Source organism: Populus nigra, chromosome 7 (genome assembly GCF_951802175.1).
Source record: "Populus nigra chromosome 7, ddPopNigr1.1, whole genome shotgun sequence".
Lineage (NCBI taxonomy): Eukaryota > Viridiplantae > Streptophyta > Magnoliopsida > Malpighiales > Salicaceae > Populus > Populus nigra.
The window spans coordinates 12,984,088-12,985,165 of record NC_084858.1 but is presented as its reverse complement, the minus strand read 5'-3'; the positions used below and the strand labels follow the sequence as shown (position 1 = coordinate 12,985,165).

Here is a 1,078-nt window from a genome sequence, read left to right as displayed (position 1 = left end):
TTTAAAGATACGATCCAATCGTGTTATTCCACTACTGCTCATTCTCTTACAGCTAAAACTGGGGCTGGGACTGGTTGACTTTCACAAACAGAAGAACCAAAAATGGGAAAGAAAGTAGACTAAATATGTTGCATCCATCTTAACCTAGCAAATCTGAAGAACTTGTGATGGATTGGTTTGAGGACTCAGCTCTAAGATAAGCCGTATCACAGGTGATGTCTTCCAGGTCTTTCAATGAAGGGTAAGGGCTACTGAGTTGCATGTCAGTGAGCACTTGACGTAGTTCAGAAATCTCCTCTTTGAGTTGATTATTTTCTTGCACTACCTGTTCATGGCACTCTGATACACGGTTCACCTTATCTACGAGCTGGTGATTTTCATTTCGGAGCCAAACCACCTGTGACCAGAGCTCATCTAGGTGTTTCTGCTTCCGCATGCGTGATCGGCGTGCAGATTCTCTATTGGAAATCATCCTCCTCTGTTTTCGCTCATTGATAAGAGAGAGTTGTTGCTCATCTGCCTCATCAGAAGTTGAGTGGCTGCTCATACATGATGCTTGTAGACTGAATTCTTGAAGCTGAGGAGGGATCTGGAAATTATAGGATTGATTAGTGAATTGGTTAAATTGAAACATCTGTGAGTTATCCTGAGTCATGCTGAAATGAGCTGAATACGGGGATGAGTTGGGAGGAACTAGATAATGGAGTCCTGCAATCTCATTTGGTTGCATGGCTAAAAGCTGGAGAAAACTTTCAGGATCTAAGCCTCGGAGTTCGAAGGTGAATTTCTCTAGTCTGGTATTGTGTTGAACGGGGTTAGAAGTCCAAGGTTCAGTCGCCTTTTATAGTGAGGGGAGAGTTTGAGGTGACCCCACTGTTGGCAATTTGGAGTAACAGAAGCAAAGCTTCTTAAGACATAGACCACTGGAGCATCATGCAGATCATGTCATTGTTCTTATGTAGCCCTTGTTAATGTATGCACATGAACACATAATTATAACACTAAGAGCTCGTGTACTGTTTGCCTTGTATGGTCAGGCTATGGCTATATGCGTGACGACAATGACGTGCACTCATAA

General features: G+C 42.9%; 1 protein-coding gene across 1 annotated transcript; it reads right to left on the bottom strand.

Annotated features, from left to right (window-relative positions):
* On the bottom strand, positions 1 to 802 carry LOC133698206 (basic leucine zipper 43-like). Its single transcript, XM_062121057.1, has one exon. The coding sequence runs from the start codon at positions 728 to 730 to the stop codon at positions 140 to 142; it is 591 nt and encodes a 196-aa protein (XP_061977041.1). The 5' UTR covers positions 731 to 802; the 3' UTR covers positions 1 to 139.
* Between the last annotated feature and the right edge of the window lie 276 nt (positions 803 to 1,078).

Excerpts from the sequence above, each read along its gene's own strand:
- LOC133698206 (XM_062121057.1), bottom strand. The coding sequence starts at position 730 with ATGCAACCAAATGAGATTGCAGGACTCCATTATCTAGTTCCTCCCAAC.